This window comes from Falco peregrinus, chromosome 5, assembly GCF_023634155.1.
Source record: "Falco peregrinus isolate bFalPer1 chromosome 5, bFalPer1.pri, whole genome shotgun sequence".
NCBI lineage: Eukaryota > Metazoa > Chordata > Aves > Falconiformes > Falconidae > Falco > Falco peregrinus.
In genome coordinates this window covers 87,313,275-87,329,857 of record NC_073725.1, presented here as the reverse complement: position 1 = coordinate 87,329,857, position 16,583 = coordinate 87,313,275, and the positions used below count along the sequence as shown (strand labels likewise).

Here is a 16,583-nt window from a genome sequence, read left to right as displayed (position 1 = left end):
CGCCGCCGGCCTACAGGGGCGGAGGGAGGCGCTGATTGGCCGAGGCGCGGAGGGGGCGTGTCTGAGCGGTCTATGCTAGGCGCGCGGACTCCCGCGCGGTGTGCAGCGGGATTGGGATCCGGGTGCGGTGCGGTGCGGTGCGGTGCGGTGCGGTGCGGTGCGGTGCGGTGCGGTGCGGTGCGGTGCGGTGCGGTGCGGTGCGGTGCGGTGCGGTGCGGTGCGGTGCGGTGCGGTGCGGTGCGGTGCGGTGCGGTGCGGTGCGGTGCGTGGAAGGGCAGGGTAGGAGCCAGGCACGCTGCTGCAGGGTGGGAGCCGGGCAGACAGCGCTGCTCTCCACCACCGGTGTCAGGGCAGGGGGAGTGCGTCAGTGGGACCCTCTCAGGGATGGAGAGGGTGATGGAGCCGGGATGGAGGGGAGTGATGGAGCCGGGGTGTTGGGGGTGCAGAGATGGGTAGGGTTGGAGCTTCTGGGGTGGTCTTCACCCCTGCAGCGGGGAAACTTGCAGGGCTGGAGTGGTGTCCCACCATGAGGATGAAAATGGATGTTTCATCTTGGCTGGGGAACAGGGAGCTCTGTCCCCCCGCAGCCTTCTGCAGGTTTGCCAGAAGTGCTGGGTGCAAGTACAGCTGCGACCTGCAGTGAAGGGACAGACTGGACCCAGGCGTCCTGCTCCAAGCCAGAGCACTGTGCTGTGCCCTGTCCATTGCAGCGCTTTCCCCATTCTAACCCAGCTTTTCTGGCAATGGGAATTCCCACCCTGCCAGTGAGGCCCTGGGCTTGGGCAGGAGGGCGGCCAAGCATCCCTGTCCAGCAAGGGCAGCACACAACAGGCCCATGCTGAACGGACTTCAGCAGCTTGGCGCAAGCAAACAAAGTGCAATTGCTTAACAACCTGCTCACGGCCCATTGCTGGCCTTGCAGGGTTAATGAGTAAAAAGGTCCATTGTTTTCAGCCAAGGCAGTAGCTGCGCTGTTCCGGCTGCCTGGGAGCAGCAGTCCTACTGATGGAGCTGGAGGGCTGCTGCCAGGCCTGAGCATCATGCTGAAGCAGAGCTGCTGCTCCACAAGGCGTGCTTGCTTCAGTTAGGGTTTGGGGCAGGACCTGCTGGGGTTTGCCCTTGTAGCTACACACAAGGAAAAGGAGCTGAGAGGTTTAAGTGTGCTGGGGAATGCAAGGTGCATTAAAACTGAGGTCTATGGGTATGAGTGCTTCATTGCCCTTGAAAGGAAACAGCACTTTTAATGAGACACCTTTCTGTCTGTGAGGACATTTGCTAGAATTTCCTAGAAGCCCTAAGACTCACAGATATATGGGAGAGAGAAGGAAAGGCATTGCTCATGTTGCTGACACAGTCTGGTCCGTGCACAGGTTCACCACGTCCCCAGGTGTCTGGCCAGGCACTGCAGAACTAGGCAGGGCAGGGCGGTGATGAGAGAGTATCAGAAATAATCAAAGCACTATCATTAATGAACTGGTCTTAGATCAGTGGGGGAAGCCTGACAATTATCTGTGTTTTCCTCACGCAAGGGGCCCCAGCCTATGGCTGGCCCCTCTGTGTTTCCAGGGAAGACACAGGATGGGAGCAGGCAGCACTGAGGGATGCAGTGCAATGGCATCCAGCCCTGCTGCCATCCCAAAAACTCCCCTCTCCACTGGCAGGTGATCTTGGACCCACCAGAAGGATGGCAAACTCAACATTGGGTGACAGGGGCCTCCCCAGTGCAGAACTCTGGTGCTCCCATAACAGGATGGTACTGGAGCCACTTGACACCAATGACCCAGAGGTGAGAGCCCCTTCTGGCCCCTGCCCAGCAGCTGCTTCATCCATCTCCCGGACAGCTGTGGGGATGCTGACTTCCTTGAGCCAGGGATGTGGCAGGCAGACAGTCCTGCAGCAAGAGGTGGAGAGGGAGGGCATCCTCCAACCATCTGCAGATAACATAGTCATAACTTTGCATCTATTGCTCATACCCCTCTGCCTGAAGCTCTAATGTCTACACCAGAGCAGCCAGCCCACCAGGCCATACAGCAGTTGCCCTTGACTCTCAAGCACAAATGACAGCTGAATTATCTGGCAGCTTCCTTCCTGGCAGGTAGAAACCCAAAACATGGCCTGTGACTGGACATATGAACTGTTTGGAATCACCTGTACCAAGAAGGGATCTCGTCTCCCTTCTCCAGCACCTTTCCAGGCCCCTCTCCACACTCTGTGCCCTCTGAGGGTGCATCCCCTGTGGTGGAACATCCACATCACTGTGCAGAGCCGGCATGGATGAAGCTGCTTTTCTCCCCTCCCAAAGGTGCACAGCATCATCAAGAAGGAGAAGCAGCGGCAGAAGATGGGGTTGGAGTTAATCGCGTCAGAGAACTTTGCAAGCCGAGCAGTCCTGGAGGCCCTGGGGTCCTGCCTGAACAACAAATACTCCGAGGGTTACCCAGGACAGAGGTATGGGGCTGGGGCTGAGTCCCACTCAACCCAAACCCTCACAGGGAGGGAGAGGAACCATCCATGCTGCCAGACCTGGACCTCTGCGAAGGAAGCAAAGTGCTTGTGCTGGGAGCCAAGCTCCTCCAGGGCAGGATCTGATCATCTCTGCTTCTGCCCTTGGCCACACATGGGATAAGCTCAGAGGTTCATGTCTGCCGCAGCTTCTCTCCCAGTGGCTGCCACAAACATGGCACCACCCTGGTTTCTCCCCAGCTTGGTCACCTGGACCGTTCTGAGTAACGAGTTTGGTTTTAACCCCTGCCCCATCCTTTATTGGCAGGTACTACGGTGGGACAGAGTTTGTAGATGAGCTGGAAAGGCTGTGCCAGAAGCGAGCCCTGCAGGCGTACCGGCTTGACCCCCAGAAGTGGGGCGTCAATGTCCAGCCTTACTCAGGTAATGGGGCGCTAAGGAGAGCCAGGCCAGTTTCACTGGCCTCCGCACATCCCAGCACTCATAACTGTCCCCGTGTGCTCTCGCTGCAGGGTCACCCGCAAACTTTGCGGTGTACACGGCCCTGGTGGAACCCCACGGCAGGATCATGGGGCTGGACCTGCCCGATGGGGGCCACCTCACCCACGGGTTCATGACAGACAAGAAGAAGATCTCTGCCACCTCTGTCTTCTTTGAGTCCATGCCCTACAAGGTACAGAGAGCTGCTCCAGCTGGAGCCAGCAGGCGGTTGTCATAAGTGTTGGTGCCTCTTAAAGTACTGGCATCGGGCTCCTGGCACCCGCTTCTGCACGATGGTGCTGCAGCTCATCTTCACCCATACCAAGGTGGCTGAACCCTCCTCTTCCTCTCCCAGGTCAACCCCAAGACTGGTTACATTGACTATGACCAGCTGGAGGAGAATGCCCGCCTCTTCCACCCCAAGCTGATCATAGCAGGTAAGGATCAAACCTTTCCTGACCGCTCTGGTGACACACCCTGGTAAGCCCGTGGATGCTGCAGGAGACCTCTAACACATCCACGCCGGCAGGAGCTCCTGTGTGTCCCCGTTGTAGGGCTGGACCCGGGGCTGTCTGAGGGTCCTTGCGCATCTGCTCCTGCCCCGTCCCCCCCCCCATCTCCCTGCAGGTGTCAGCTGCTACTCACGCAACCTGGACTATGCCCGCATGCGGAAGATTGCCGACGCCAATGGTGCATATCTCATGGCTGACATGGCCCACATCAGTGGGCTGGTGGCCGCCGGCGTGGTGCCCTCCCCCTTCGACCACTGTGACATTGTCTCCACCACCACACACAAGACCTTGCGGGGCTGCAGAGCTGGCATGATCTTCTACCGCAAAGGTGCCTGACCTGGCCACGGAGCTAGGAGAAATGTTCACCCCAGGCCGGGGGGCTGTGAGTGAAAAGCTCCTTCCTGCTTTAGCTGGGAAGGAGGGAGGGCTGGAAGGTCTGAGGCCTCCTGGGAGGATCTGGGGAGCTTCCCAGAGCCAACTGTGGCCCAGATTTGAAGAGGAACAGCCACCATCCCTGCTGTGTGGCCAGGGGGTGAAAGCAGCTCACGGGAGAAGGGCAGCCATGCTGCCTCACGACCGACCCCACCCTCCCCTCCTGCAGGCACCCGCAGCGTGGACCCCAAGACAGGCAAAGAAACGCTCTACAACCTGGAGAGCCTCATCAACCAGGCAGTCTTCCCTGGGCTGCAGGGAGGCCCGCACAACCATGCCATCGCAGGTACGCATCCAGGCTGGCCAGCAGCTCCAGGATGGCAAAAGGAGCTGGCAAAGGTGTCCTGGCTGGGCTCTGAGCCCCAGCAGCAGTGCAGGGGGCTCCCGCTGCCCTGAGGGGCCTGCAGCCTGGAGATGCCATGGCAAAGAGCAGCCATCTTGGTCTAGCATTGCCCAGGGAGTGACCAGGCTGGTCCCATCCTGCCTCCTGGCTCACAGTGCCACTGCCAGCCTGGTTAGGGGAAGGGACTGTCTGTCAGTTTGCTCAGCTTCCAGGATGACTTCTGCTGGCGGTGCCACACATCTCTGCCAGCTCTGCTGCTGGTGGGAGCCCCCCAGAAGCTCACGCTGTCTGCCTTCCCCCCCAGGGATTGCTGTGGCGCTGCGGCAGGCCATGACGCCCGAGTTCAAGGCTTACCAGCAACAGGTGGTCGCCAACTGCAAGACACTCTCGGCAACACTGATGGAGCTAGGCTATGACATCGTCACGGGTGAGGACAGGTCTCGGTGGCAGGACGGGGCTGACCCCTGTGTGTGGCCCAGGCTCCGACCCAGGCTGTGAGGGCAGCACATGCAGGGAGGTGACAGGCAGGGCTCTGCCATCAGTTCCTCAGGGCATCCACACGACTATTTTGAAGCAGCCCTTCTTCCCAAGGGCAGGCACCCTTCTGCCCCCAAAGCCAGGGGGCAGGCCCCAGCGCAGTCCCAAGCCTTCTGCGCTGGTTTCCCATGGGAGCAGCATTTACCCCCATCCCACGTCCCCCACCAAACCCCTCTCTTTGCAGGGGGCTCCGACAACCACCTGATTCTCTTGGACCTGCGCAGCAGAGGCACAGATGGAGGCCGGGCTGAGCGGGTGCTGGAGATCTGCTCCATCGCCTGCAACAAAAACACGTGCCCTGGTGAGGGATCCCACAAGCTCTGTTGTGTCCTGCCCCGCACGCTGGGCATCTCCCGCGGCCTGTGCAGAGCTTCCCGTGGGGCTCCCAGCTCTCGGTCCACTCCAGATGCTGGGAACCAGGTTGAAATCCCATGCATAGCAGTTTTGGTACTGGGTTTGGTCACACGTGACTTGTTCTGGTGTAGGTGATGTCAGCGCCCTGCGCCCCAGTGGCTTACGGTTTGGGACACCGGCTCTCACCTCCCGCGGTTTCCGACAGGATGATTTCCGCATGGTGGCTCAGTACATCCACAGAGGTGAGGCCAGGGCCAGGCTCGGGCTGGGGCACGCAGGGCCAAGTCAGCTCCAGCAGCACCCCAGGGCCAGGAGGCACCAGTTGAGCCAGGCTGGGTGGCTTCCCCAGCAGCTGCCAAGGGAGCGCACACGCACAAATGAGGAGTAACTGTCCCACTTGCACATCTGGATGTGGGAGAGAACATCTGGCCACAGCTGGATCTGGCCAAACCCTCCCCACTGCACAGGCAGCGGGCTGAAAGCCTGCACCTTTTGCAATCTTGTTCCAGTTGTCCTCAGGAGTCCCATACTGGTTTCCCGGGGCAGCAGGTCCCTCTCAGCCCTGCTCCTTCCCTCCCACATGCCTCGGGGCCAGCCTCAGCCCTGTTGCGGCATGTGCAGGGCTAAGCCCGCAGCCCAGGCTCCCTGCAGCAGGGCTGGGAGAGCCGTGGGATGCGGCAGCTGCAGTGTGGGATGCAGGCAGAGGTGCTGCCGCTGCGAGGGCTGACCATCTCCCATCCTGGCAGGGATCGAGCTGACGCTGCGCGTGCAGAAGGACATGAGCCCCAAGGCCACACTGAAGGAATTCAAGGAGAAACTGGAGGAGGAGAAATACCGGAGGGAGCTGAAGTCACTGAAGGAAGAGGTTGAGGCCTTTGCAGCGACCTTCCCACTCCCGGGGCTGCCTGTCCTGTAAGGGGAGGTACCCCTGGCTGTGCCAGGAGCCGAGGAAGTACCCAGGATCACGGCACACTCGCACCCCGGTGCTTCCTCTCCCTGCTGACACTGGCTGCAGTGCAGCAGCAGCTCCTGGTTTGGCTCTTACTGACCTCTCCCCTCCCGTTCGGGGCACAGCCCCTCCCCGCAGGGAAACCAGCCCTTTCACCACTCAGTGTTACAGTTGGAACCAAGCACCAGGCAACCCTCAGCCCCACAGCCGGCTCCGACGCGGCGCTGGCTGGGGAAGCAGCAGACAAGGTTTAGGCAGGCCTGCCCACGGTCACCCGGACACCCCTGCCCGCAGCACCGGGATGGTCGTGGGGGCCCACCTCCTTGGGCGTCCTTGGCTTGCAGTCCCACACACTGTGCTCAGCTGCACAAGAGCTGCTGAAAGCCTCCCCGGTTTCAGCCTTGAGGATTGCCTTCATGCGCACAAGCCTGCTCTCCTTTTGTCCCTTCCAGCCTCCACAGGCTTTGACAGGGACAAGGTCTGGCCTTAACAGCCCTCCTGGGATCACCATCCCATCCTAGCCAGCAGCTCTGGTATTTCCTCACACCTCTGAGCACAAAGCTTAGGTAGAACCATTTTTTAATAAGCACGGTAAAATTAAGAATTTAACCACAATGTATGACAAGAATTATAAGCTTTAAAAAATACAACCAATTTTTTTTTTTGTATTTCAAAAATATCTGAACCCAAATAAATAATTTTTTTTTAAAAAGTACATTTCTCAGACTAGTCATTTGGTGTTAACATCTGTTAAACTCTTGTGCAGTAACACTTACAGCACGACACTAAGACATGCTTCTTTGATTTCTCCCGGTCACACTCGCACTAACTACTGACGCAAGCATTCGGCACGCACAGGCACACACACGTAACTCCACATGCAGTAATAGGATACAGTGCTTTAAAATAAGATGAGAATTCATCACAGCCTCCTCGCACCCCTTGGAGGCAGCGCTTTGCCCAGCCCCATCCCCGTGCCGGCAGCGAGGCGGCCAGCGGGACCAGGTACCCTGTGTTTCTGCCTTCCAGTTAAAACACATCTCGGGGACCAGTGTGCAGTGGGTCTGTGACCCTTCCAATACTGGGGTACAGTCTGTTGCTCTGACGTTGTGCTACCAGGGCACCGTGCGGAGCAGGCACTCCTTCAGCCTGGGCCGCTCCCTGCATTTCCCATTGCACCTTCTCACAGGAGCTTTTTCAAAGTGCTGCTACAAGCCCCAGCTCCCCGAGACGCTGAATCCGCAGCATGGGCTGTCACCAACACCAGACCGGGGGCTCAGGGCCTCCTAGCTCGATGAAAATGAAAGAACTGGCCTGGGGTTACGGAGCTGTCAGCTCGCACCCCTCAAGCGCCTCTCCCACCCCTTACAAAATGGTGAATATTGCTAGAGTATAGGCAGTACTTCCCTAGTCAAGGCAAGGCAGCTTCGGAGCTGCTTAGAAACGATTGCTACTGGATGAAAGTAAATCCGAGCACTATTCTCTGAGAAATGAAACCTGTGTAGGGTTAATATTGCCTACTCCTATGGCTGACCCTCCTCAGGGTGGGATCGGAAAGCAGCACTAGCTAGAGCACAGCAGCACAGGAAAGCGGAGGAGTAAGAAAAGGGAGCCCTGCCCTCCTGGCCAGGCAGCAGACAGCTGGGGGAGACTTTTGCTCTGATGAATTCTTGGTCAGGCTTGAAGCCTCCTCTCCTTGGCAGCCAGCAGGGAGAGGAGGGAGCCAGAGCCAGCCATGCGGGAGGCGGGAGCATGCTGGTAGCACTCACAGAAGCAGGCGACAGCCATGCACAGCACCGCTGGCTCTGGCAGCTTGGTGCAGGAGGGCTGGTGAGTATTGCACCGCCGCTGCGAGGAACCCGCCCTGCTTGTGGTGGAAGGACGGTTGGACAGCAGCGCTCGGGCGGTGCAAGCCGACAAACACACATGCCAAGATTCATTGCGGGAGCTGTTAGTGCGAAGATCGTAACTTGTTGTAAGTCTGCTAATATCAGAAACTAGTGAGGTAACACAGTGAAGATGAGGAAAAAGTCTTAAAGTGCCAATACAGGGATCTTTACTGTACAGGAGCAGAAGATCAGACCGAGAAATTACTGAGCAAAGAGGAATTCAGCTCCCAAACCACCAGCTGTGCTCAGACTCCCCCCGATTTCTGCTGCCATCATGGGCAGCACAAGCAGCAAGGGCAGGCCGGGCTCCGGCTGCACCGAGGTGCCACAGCCTGATGTAACTCCCTCCTCCCAGAGTCTGAGCTCAGAGGTTACCCTGCCTGAGCCAGCTTTAGGAGGATGAGCGCTCCAGGGCATGTTTCCCCACAGCTCCTGCTTAAGAGCTGAGCTGCAGATAACACGGTTTTGAAATGGGTGATGTCCCAGCAAAGCCCCCAGGGCACCCTCCCAAATCAGAGCTGCTTTGTGGTGAAGAAATGAAGCAGGTCAGACAGGTGATATAGTGCAAGTATTGCTCAACACAGCCTCGAATATCAGATACTACAGGTTTGATAGAAGGAGCAACAAGAATTGAGTTACTTATCAATTTCTGAATGCAGCTGAACACCACAGGTTGAGACCACGTGTGTCTAAGAGACCATCCATCCCGCTCCACCGCCCTGCGCTGTCAGCCTGGAGGAAGACATCAGTGAGGCAGCAGAAAAAGGTTCGCCCCTCCCTCCTCAAACCCCCAAACAGCATCAGGTTGTTTTGCAGCAGGAAACAAGCTCCCATGCTGAGCACTTCTCCAGAGCTGTGTCAGGCAGGACGCAGGGAGCTTTCATCTGCCCGGTGTCACCTGCATTACTCACTTACTGGGATGCCTCTTCCCCCAGGGAATCTCTCCTCAGCTTTAGTGTGGAAGCCATCTGGGTGCACTTGAATCGATAAGGAGACACCTCAAGTCACCTCAGAAAGCAGGTGTTTTGGATGGACACTGAAGTCTTTCACCAGCATACCTAGTTTGCATGCGACAGGAGGGCACAGTTATGAAAGGAAAAGGCCTTAAAAACACGCTTTAAAAGTGCGCAGCCCCACGCACAGGCACACTGCTCACCTTCTGTGAGGGTGATGCCACACTGCTTCCCAACTGCAACCTAAAACCACCATCACAAACAACCCCTGACCTTGGAAATCCCGCTGGACCGTACCACGAGCTCAACTTGCCCAGCTGAGCTGGCCTCACCGTACGCCACCAGAAACAACAGTAACATTTAAAACAGCCTTTCTGCCCAGTTGGTTTGTACCTCCTGCGCTACCCCAGAGGGCCCTTTCCAGGGAAGAGAAAGGGGCAGCAGCAGCAAGGAAGCGCAGATGCTGGTGCCAGACAACAATGTCCCCACAGAGCCTCCTTGCCTTCAGGACACAGGTTTCAGAGCAGCGTGGCTCTCACAGCAAGTTTCAGTGGGGTCTCAGCCACGCTGATGCACCTGTCTGTACACAGGAACTTCCCTGGGCACAGAAGGAACATCATATTCATCTCCAGCACTGCCTCACATCATCAGAATAAACAGAAGTTTAAAAAAAAAAACAACCACAACCCAACCCAAACAACACATTGGCTCATCTTGTACAATCTCAGCTGTTCTCACTCCATAATCAGAAGAGTGCTAAAAACAAATAAAAACAAGGCTATCTTTCCTAGCAAGGCTTTTCTTGCTTAGAAGTACCATGGGGACTGCTGCTGCCACCTGGCACCGGGCAGAGCAGCCCGCAGCCCAGGACGGGTGGCCAAGGAGCAGCATCTCCTATGAGACTCCAGAGGGAAGCACTGTGCCTGGGCACAAAGCTTTCAGCACTGCCAGGAACAATCTGGGAGTGTCACCATGCCGGTAGCACAACCTTTATGGCACAGGCAGCAGCATAGAAGCTTTGAAAGGAAACTTCTTGGCATCCAGGCTCAGAGTGTCAGTTCTGCCCCATCCAGAGCTACCCAGGAGTGCCCTGGGAGAGGTAGTTGAGACACGACGAAGGCTTGGCCAGAAGCAGCATGCAGCGATGCTGACCCTGCTTTACCACAAAGCACAAAAGTCAACTCTCTGACCAAAAAAAAACCCAAAAACAAAAACAAACAAAAAAAAAAAACTAAAAAGAGAAGAAACTTTACGGCTACAACGCGGAATCCACTACATTCACCCCCGATCTCTCCTGAGTGCTAGTATCTCACCAGGCAGGCAGCCTGCTCTAACAGCCTGCTGTCTCACCACGTAGCTTCAGCTGAATTGCACTGTTTGTTTCCCCATCACAAAAAGCACCTCCAAATGAGGGGTCAGTTCCTCTCTCTCCTTAAAAGGCCACCCTCGACCTCACACGCTTTGAGGATTCCCAGTCTCCCACCCCCCCTTCTCGGAGGTGGCCCAGCAAATAGGACATGACAAATTAACAAGGCACAGTGCTCTACATTCACAGCAATGGGTGCCTCGGTGTTCGCTAGCATTAAGGAGTCCTTCCACGTTCCAGATTTTAACAAAACTGAGAGAAACTGGCAAACACCTCCTGGAGAGAAGCACGTGTGCCTCCACTGCACTCCCACCCACCCAGGGACAACCTTTTCCTGGGAAGCACCAGGAAACTCAGAAAAATGCAGGAAGGGACACCATCCGCTACCACTGTGCACAGACAGGTAACTGCAAGCTGCCACCCTGCCAGGGAGCTTCCAAGAGCTACACTCATGTGAGACACCAGTGGATTAAAAAACTGCACGTGGCCTTTACATCTCCCCTGTAGTCTCCACCCTGGTTCCACAGAAGGGACCATCAGTTCAGGGTTCTGGCAGAAGCATGCAGAGCACTGTGTTATTTCAGGGGCTGCACACTAGTATTGATCCCCAAGACAGCCCACCTCTCTCTCCATGCCATAATCCCCCTGGGATGCTGCCATGATACTCTTCAAATGTTATTAGCGCCCCTTCTAACATTTAAAAAAAAGAGTGCCCAGTGTTTTATGTGATGGAACATCTACATTCTTGGCTACAGGGAACCACACAGAATTGGTGTCCCTCAGACACCGATTTCTGTGGAGCAGAGACTCTTGCGAATGCATTAGCTTCTTCACCCCTTCCCGACATATGAGAGCTACTGCGGACAGCGTCAATGTCAAGCATGGATGAGCTTTGTCAGACTCCAGGTACGCAGGCACACAGCCTGCGCAAGGCTAGATTTTGTACAAAAAGCTGGGAACATAGTCAAATCTGAGCATAGGGTTCACCCCCTGGCTGGGTTCCTGAATGTACTGCAGCTTCAGCAGCTCAGCTAAATACTGTACAATTTTGATATCTTCATTGGCAAGGCCCAGCTGAAGCTTCAGGAAGTTCATCCTGCGATTCACAATGGATTCTTCCGATTCCCTTTCGCTAATGGGAAGGTGCAAATGATGGCAGAAGGTGAAGAGGAAGGCTTTTGAACACAGCTGGGTGAGAATACTTTGGACGTGCATATAGTAGGTGCTTCCTCGTTTGATCTGTGTGCGGTGGTCTGCCAGCCGGGACACCAAGGTACCTTTGTAAAGCGGGCAGCGGAGAGTCTTACTGTCAGCGTCCAGAATGCTGACATACCGGCTGTATCGGCTCAGGGTGTGCAGCACATTCACCCCAGCAGGCGACACCATCCTGAAACAGCAAAGAGAGAGGTCACAGCTGGAGGCAACCCGACAGTTAAGCAGCAGACTGTGTCCATGCCCCTGTATTGCACTTATTTTCCCTTTAGCTCATGAGATGATGCGAGAGCCTCTGCAGGCAAATAAAGCCTAGCATGGAAGAGAATGGCCAAATAGTCTCTCCAGCCTGCCAGATCCAGGGGATCAAGGTTTCTTTGGGATCCCCACATGCACTGATCCACACCATGTGTGCACTACTGCATAAACCACCCCGCTTCGGGGCAGCTTCCTCCCTCAGTGACACGGAGAGGGAGTGACAGGACATCTCTGGTGAACAGAAGCAAATCTTGCAGCAGCTGGTAGCTCCTGGATGTGACAAACAGGCCTCAGAAACCCAAACCAGCTCCCCCTTGCCAAGAGCTCCACTTTCCCCCCATATCGCTGTTTCGGGAGGGAGCTGCTCCGAGGTGGTCGAAGTCCCGAGTAAAGCAAAACCTTCTGCCCTTCCTTTAACAAAGCCATCCTTAAACCAGAACATTCCCTGGCTGAGCCTGGGCATTTTTCACTCAGGTGCAAACCCACAGCATGTTCACAACATACGATTATCCAACAAGTCTAAATTAATGTTATTTAAATGCAAATTACAAGCCTACGCAAACTCTACCTTCTGCTCCTTGATTCTGCGTGGTTAAGGTCGCTCAGATGAGACACAGCTCCCAGCCTCAAACCAGGAGCCCAGCTGCTGGTGTAAGGGCTGTCCCCATGCCCAGGCAGCGTCTGGCCTTAGGAAATGCAGCACCCTTACCAGAATAATTAATTCAGCCTGGAAATTCCTTTCCAAAGCCCTTGTATAAATGGTTTGCTGCGAGCACCCACATTAAACTCAACACTTAACATTCCATAGAGGAGTCTGAATGACTGACACATCTCACAAGCAGTTCTTAAAAAAAAATACCCAACAAAACTTTTGTTTATAAAAATTGCATCTAACCACAAACACTGAGCAATGACTAAACACTCTGGGCTTTTAAAAACCTCACCGACAGACAGAGAAGTTTAGGAGCAGCTGCTGGCAGAGCTGTCATCCTGCCTCACGAGCACAGGAATGAGGGTAAACTCACAGCTTTGGATAATTTCATCATCCACAACCTCCAACAACACAATACCCAGCAGCCCAGAAAGCAGATGTCTGTATTTTGATTTTCATGCCACTCAGAAACACTCTTTCAGGAGCTATTCCAGCTTGGCTCTGAGCAATGGGCTGCCACTCTGACTCATGTTCTCCACACTGGTGACAGCAATGGCCATTCCCTGTCATACCTGCACCCAAAGTGCCAAACACATCCTGGTAACACACAGAGAAAAACCTTTTCATAACAGCAACAAAGGCAGGGCCAAAATCTTGAGAGCTGAGCAACTGCTATTTGCAAACTATGAAGCCATGTTTCAGGATTGGGTGCTTGCTTTTGTGATGGTCCTCACCCTGAGCAGAAGTTTCCTTTGCATCTGAACTGCAATCCCAAGACTGCAGCCTGCACAGCTCCATGGACCTTTTTTTCTGCACTAAGGCTTGTTATAAATAAGTGTCTGTCCATCCACACCTCCTTGAAGAGATCCCAGCAGCTCCACAGGCTCTGCGCCTCTGCCCTTCCCCACAACACCCAGCCAGCACACCAACACAGCCCAAGGTGCTGGCACTCCAATTTTGGAGCTACCAATCTCATCAACAGTGCATCATCACTTCCTCAAGGTCCAGAAGGAAAAATACTCCCTATATCAAAGCATCCATTTAAAAAACGAAATTCTAGCTAGAAATCCAGAAGAGTTTCAGCAGGAGATGGGGGGAAAGCAGAGCACACAAGGGACTCCAGGAGCACTCTTTATCAAATCATCCATGAAACCAGCAGGACTCCTGCTTGCCAGGCTAAGGCTTAAACCAGAAGGAAACCTCCTGGCCAAATAACTAGCATGAGCCAGGCAGCAACCTCCTAGCAGATGTTTGAAGTATTCTCTCTCAAGTGAGGCTAGATATAAAGAGACAGACAAATCTATCCCCTTTCAAAATATATCCCGTAAGCAGAAATTCACAGCAGCTGTGTAGGTAATTAGACAGAGACCCCCGCTGCACACCCATGCCCCTCTGAAATTCCCGCTTAGGAGATGAGGTTTTTATCATACATCTTGACACCAATAAAGCACAAAGATCCTTGATTTACCTCTGGAGTCCGATCAGCTTCCACTTCTGGAAATCCACAACGTGCAGAGGGGAAGTGACCCAGTGCTTCACAGGCTTGGCGTAAATGCCGCAGTTCGGCACAAAAATGGAGAGCGCCGTCACAAGCTTCTTGACTATCGCTTCCTCTTCCCCCAGCACGATCAGGGTCCTCCCACTGAGCAGGGAGTAGATGGCGGGGTGAGCGAAGGGGTACTGCCTGATGAACCGCAGTGCGTTCTGGCCAGCCTTTTTTTTGTGCCTTTCACTCGCCTGGCAGGCAAAGTGAGCAGGAGAAGGGGTCCTGTCGGAGCACGTGGAGGCGGCGCTGCTGATATAGCTTGTGGAGTCCGAGCACTCGTCCAAGCTGCTCCTACTGACCTCCCTGCTGCCCGTCAGGTAGCGAGGGTCAAGCTCGTAGGGAAGAAGCCCCCCGGAGATGCCATCGTGGGAGGGGAAGCCCCCAAAGCTCCCACGCAGCCCCTGCTCAGCCTGCCGGTATGGCTGTGGGGGGATCCTGACCACCCCGTCGTCATCGCAGGGCTTCTGTCCCAGGTCAGGCAAAGGCTCAAGGAAGTTGGGACTCTCCTTCCCGATACAACAGGCAGAATCCACCTGCACTAAGTTTTCCTGTTTTGAAATGTCTTCCTGCTCATCAGCATTGTCAGGGTTTAGTTTGGGGGTGAAATGAAGGCCTCCCTCTTCATCATCCACATAAGGTTCCTCATTAATGGCACTTGGGTAGCTCGCTTTGAAATCTTCCGGGATGAGTGACTCTGAGGGACATGTACTGAGAACCTCGATGCTGTCCTCGCTGACGGTCCGCCGGCTGCCCACCTTGCTCCTGCCTGCCTGGGGACTGGGGCTGACAGGCAGGCTGGCCTGGCTCTCCGATTTTGTCAAGCCAGGTGCAGACTTCTCCGTTCCGAGAACCTCAATGCTCTCACCGCTACTGATGCTGCCTTTAATATCTGCATCGAGATAGTCCAGGTTCTCCTGGTGTTCGAATGTCACAGACTCAGTCATTTTTGGTTCTTGGGAGTCCTCGATTTCCTGCTCCATCTTGATGGGCACGCACTCCACACTGGACTTGTAGGATCCCAGGCTGATGACCACTTTAGGAGCGGGGGACTCTTCTGAACACTTCCTATCCATGGCATCTTGACTGAGGCCCTGGCAGCCTCTGTACTGTTTTTCATCCAGAAAAGATACATCCTCAAAGAGGAAGTTAGTTACGCTTTGTTGCTTTAAAAGTGCCCTGCTGATCTGCTCTGTCAGGAGGTAGCACACATCCCCTCTGAAAGTCCTCTCGATCTGATGCAACTGGTCAAGGGTTTGGGTGAAAAAATAAATATCGCAGAGTTCTTCCAGTGTCTTCAGCTTCTTGTCAAAGCATTTGGCAGATTTTGCTTTGATGAGCTTGGGGGTATAGGATGGCATGTGGGTGTAAAGGTGGGTTTCGCCAGGCTCAGCAAGGTCGGAGGTAGTCAGGTCCTGATCGCAGCCCACGTTGGCGTGATCCAGCGCACTCTCCGGCTCGTAGGGGTGAAAGTCAGACTCCTTCAGCTTCCTGTAGGGATATGACCTGATTTGTTTTAGCAGATCTTGGTGCTCAATGATAGACTTTTCCACACTGGCCAGCTCATTGGCCTTCTCGATGGCTTGGGTCGTGTAATACCCTTTGTCATTGGCTTTCTTCTGTATCTCAGTTTCGTTGTGCAGGACAGTCCTGGTGTAGTCAAGATCTTTCAGTTTCTTTTCCAGTTCATTAGCAAAAGCTTTCCTGTTCCCCGTCTTTAGGCATTCAGAGGCTTTGGAGAACTCAGCGGAGAGCTCCTGAAACTGCTGCATGATTTTGTGCTCATCAGCAGAAATATAGGCCATGCAGAAGGGCCTCACAAAACCCCTGGCTTCGAGGTCATACAGAGTCAAGTGGTGCACATACGCAAAGGCTCCTTCCTTTGAATCCCCCAGTACCACTTTGGAATCCTCCACAAAATTCAGCTTCGGGTAGGCAGAGCCGGGAGGGTGACCCACAAAGGAAGCCTGGTAATCCACAGACATGATTCGAAGGGAAAAATAATTGAGATCAAAAGTGCCTGACACTTTGGCGTCATCAGGGATGGTCAGGAGGGGCTGAGGCCCCACTTGCTCCGAGAACTCGGAGATGAGGATGAAGTCTCGGGTGAACTTGGAGCTGGCGACCTTGGCCCAGGGGTTGGCGCCGTGGCCGGCAAAGGGGAAGAGCGGCACCGAGTACTCCTCGGGCAGGGGCGGCTCACTGTACAGCTCATCCTCCAGCTCCTCCTCTCTGGTGAAGGCCACCACGTCAGGGGCGCTGATCATATTTCCCGCAGGAGGGGACCGACATGGAGCAGCGAGGCCCCCCCAGCCCCCCCCGCCACCGCCGGGCCCTGCGGGAGGCCCCGCCGCAGCCCCGGCCCCGGCCCGCCCGCCGCCGGGCCCCCGCCGTCGTCCCTTCTCCCGCTGCCGCCGCCGCCTCACGCCGCCGCCTCACGCCGCCGCCATGGCCCCGCTGCCCACCGGGCCCCGCTCAGCCGCCTCCCTCACGGACGCCGCAGCCCCGCAGCCATCTTGGGGTCACATGACGCCACGACCTCTCACCCCGACACCCGGAAGCGAAGCCGTCACCTCCTCTCAGCCCTCTGAGGTTGTTTTGGGTTTATTTTTAAACATCCCCATCCCCTGACGTTACCTA

At 55.3% G+C, this 16,583-nt stretch overlaps 2 protein-coding genes across 9 annotated transcripts; one reads left to right on the top strand and one right to left on the bottom strand.

Annotated features, from left to right (window-relative positions):
• The first annotated feature begins 57 nt into the window (after nucleotides 1-57).
• SHMT1 (serine hydroxymethyltransferase 1) lies at nucleotides 58-6,785 on the top strand. 6 transcript variants are annotated; one of them, XM_027780144.2, is made up of 12 exons: nucleotides 58-127; nucleotides 1,662-1,786; nucleotides 2,303-2,448; nucleotides 2,771-2,886; nucleotides 2,976-3,136; nucleotides 3,299-3,380; nucleotides 3,571-3,783; nucleotides 4,057-4,173; nucleotides 4,535-4,657; nucleotides 4,952-5,068; nucleotides 5,253-5,363; nucleotides 5,868-6,785. In XM_027780144.2, exons 1-12 carry the CDS (start codon nucleotides 73-75, stop codon nucleotides 6,035-6,037), a joined length of 1,536 nt encoding a protein of 511 aa, XP_027635945.1. In that variant the 5' UTR covers nucleotides 58-72; the 3' UTR covers nucleotides 6,038-6,785. The 6 variants fall into 6 exon arrangements, with proteins under 6 accessions (XP_027635945.1, XP_027635939.1, XP_055659566.1 ...); XM_027780138.2 differs by having other exon boundaries at nucleotides 58-142; XM_055803591.1 differs by having other exon boundaries at nucleotides 58-157.
• On the bottom strand, nucleotides 6,633-16,549 carry SMCR8 (SMCR8-C9orf72 complex subunit). 3 transcript variants are annotated; one of them, XR_008747165.1, is made up of 3 exons: nucleotides 13,869-16,549; nucleotides 8,871-11,665; nucleotides 6,633-8,691 (listed from the first exon to the last, which is right to left on the bottom strand). XR_008747165.1 is itself a non-coding variant. In XM_005229119.4 (2 exons), exons 1-2 carry the CDS (start codon nucleotides 16,208-16,210, stop codon nucleotides 11,212-11,214), a joined length of 2,796 nt encoding a protein of 931 aa, XP_005229176.2. In that variant the 5' UTR covers nucleotides 16,211-16,549; the 3' UTR covers nucleotides 6,633-11,211. The 3 variants fall into 3 exon arrangements, 1 of the variants encoding a protein (XP_005229176.2); XR_008747164.1 differs by having other exon boundaries at nucleotides 8,875-11,665; XM_005229119.4 differs by having other exon boundaries at nucleotides 6,633-11,665.
• Nucleotides 16,550-16,583: the final 34 nt, after the last annotated feature.

What these genes read in the sequence shown, in the direction of transcription:
- SHMT1 (XM_055803591.1), top strand. Translation starts at nt 73, where the DNA reads ATGCTAGGCGCGCGGACTCCCGCGCGGTGTGCAGCGGGATTGGGATCC. An exon ending in CCCCAAGCTGATCATAGCAG is followed by an intron (nt 3,381 to 3,570) that starts GTAAGGATCAAA and finishes ATCTCCCTGCAG; the next exon opens with GTGTCAGCTGCTACTCACGC. An exon ending in CAACAAAAACACGTGCCCTG is followed by an intron (nt 5,069 to 5,252) that starts GTGAGGGATCCC and finishes GTTCTGGTGTAG; the next exon opens with GTGATGTCAGCGCCCTGCGC.
- SMCR8 (XM_005229119.4), bottom strand. Translation starts at nt 16,210, where the DNA reads ATGATCAGCGCCCCTGACGTGGTGGCCTTCACCAGAGAGGAGGAGCTG. An exon ending in AAGCTGATCGGACTCCAGAG is followed by an intron (nt 11,666 to 13,868) that starts GTAAATCAAGGA and finishes TTGCTGTTTCAG; the next exon opens with GATGGTGTCGCCTGCTGGGG.